This window comes from Empidonax traillii, unplaced genomic scaffold (genome assembly GCF_003031625.1).
Source record: "Empidonax traillii isolate 1590-97213 ecotype Southwest subspecies unplaced genomic scaffold, ASM303162v1 scaffold2864:size17421, whole genome shotgun sequence".
NCBI lineage: Eukaryota > Metazoa > Chordata > Aves > Passeriformes > Tyrannidae > Empidonax > Empidonax traillii.
Window position 1 is genome coordinate 15,861 of NW_020958057.1, and position 1,561 is coordinate 17,421.

A 1,561-nucleotide genomic window follows, 5' to 3' on the forward strand; every position below is an offset into this window, starting at 1 on the left:
AAAAAAAAAAAAAAAAAAAAAAAAAAAAAAAAAAAAAAAAAAGAGAAATAAAAAAAATAAAAAAAGAGAGCAAAATCCCACGTGAAAGGTGCTCCTCAGCTTCGGGAGCTCGGCCCGCATAAAACCGCCCGCCGGGGCCGGTAAAGGAGGCCGGCGGAGCTCAGGAATCATCCCGGCGGGATCGGGATCGGGATCAGGATGGGGGCCCGGCAAGGGGCTGCCACGGGCTCCTCCTCCTCCTCCTCCTCCTCCTCCTCCGGGCTGAAGCTGAAGAGCACGCTTTCCCGGTGCTCCGGCCCCGCGCCGGCCGTACCTCCGGCCAGCTGCTTCTCCAGCTCCTCCCGCACCACGGGCGACGTCAGGTGGATGGTGAGGCTCAGCGGGGGCTCCTTGGTGTTCTTGATGACGATGGCGGCGTCGCCCACCGACTGGATCACCTCGTACTTGTCCTCGGTGATGGCCTGCGGGACGACGGCCCCGCTCAGCTCCCGGGCAGGGGGAGGGACGCTCCCTGCGAGGGACGGTCCCTGCAGCCCTTCCCGGCCGGAGCCCAGCTCCTGGAGCCAGGGCAGGTGTCTCCCTGCCCCCCACCCCCTCCCTTAAAGACCTGCAGATTGCATTTAAGGTTCCCCCTCCAACCCCCCAAAGCATCCCGTGACTCCGGGGGTCCGCAGGCAGGAGGGGAGGGATTGGGGGATGTTCGGCTGGAGAAGGGAAGACGTGAGAGGCCCTTCCCAGGGGGAGCCTGAAGCCCCCTCCTAAAGGTGGGGGGGTTTGGAAAAGGGCCTGGAGGGACAGGACGAGGGGGAATGGCTTCCCACTGCCAGAGGGTGGGGTTAGGTGGGATATTGGGAAGGAACTGATCCCTGTGAGGGTGGGATGGAGATTCCCAGAGAAGCAGGGAATGGCTGCCTCATCATCCCTGGAAGCGCCCAAGGACAGGGCTTGGAGCAGCCTGGGCTGGTGGAAGGGTGTGATAGCGGAAGGGATGAGCCCCTGAGGCCCCTTCCAACCCCAACCATTTGGGGTTTAACCATCCCCAAAGAACCTCTGGAAACGGTTTTTTCCCCGGCCGGAACGCGGGGGCCCCGGAGCGACCCCGAGGGAACCCCGGCGCGACCCCGCTCACCGCGAGCTGCACCCCCAGGTTGTCGGCCACTTTCTCCAGGAGCTTGGCCGTGGGTTTGTCTTTGCACAGCAGCACCAGCTCCAGGTCCAGGTCCCCCTTGAGCAGGAGGCCTTTGGCCACGAGCCCCACGCGCATCACGCCCCGCAGGGTCCTCGTCAGCTGCTCCGTGGCCTTCTGATCCCTGGGAACAAGGCGGGACGCGGTCACGACCCCACGGAACCCCACCCGACCCTGGGGGATTCACCTGCGAGGGATTCACCACACCTGCCCCAAACAGCCCTCCCCTTAATTCCACAGCCAGGCAAAGCAACCCTTTCCCCCCCCACCCCGGGGGGTTTCTTGTGAAGCCCCTCGCTCCTCACCCTCCCTCCTTGCTCTCCTCCTCGGCCGCCGTCTCCATGGACTCCGCCTCGGGCTGCTCCCCGCCGACCT

At 63.9% G+C, this 1,561-nt stretch overlaps 1 protein-coding gene across 1 annotated transcript in view; it reads right to left on the reverse strand.

The window, feature by feature from the left end:
* The window catches only part of ILF3 (interleukin enhancer binding factor 3), a gene marked incomplete at both ends in the record, with an annotated part of 16,548 nt that extends 14,995 nt beyond the window's left edge, over nucleotides 1-1,553 (reverse strand). Inside the window, 3 exons of the mRNA XM_027910183.1 lie at nucleotides 225-461; nucleotides 1,130-1,310; nucleotides 1,492-1,553. Of these exons, the coding sequence (XP_027765984.1) occupies nucleotides 225-461; nucleotides 1,130-1,310; nucleotides 1,492-1,553 (480 nt within the window). The remainder of the gene's footprint in view (nucleotides 1-224; nucleotides 462-1,129; nucleotides 1,311-1,491) is intronic.
* Nucleotides 1,554-1,561: the final 8 nt, after the last annotated feature.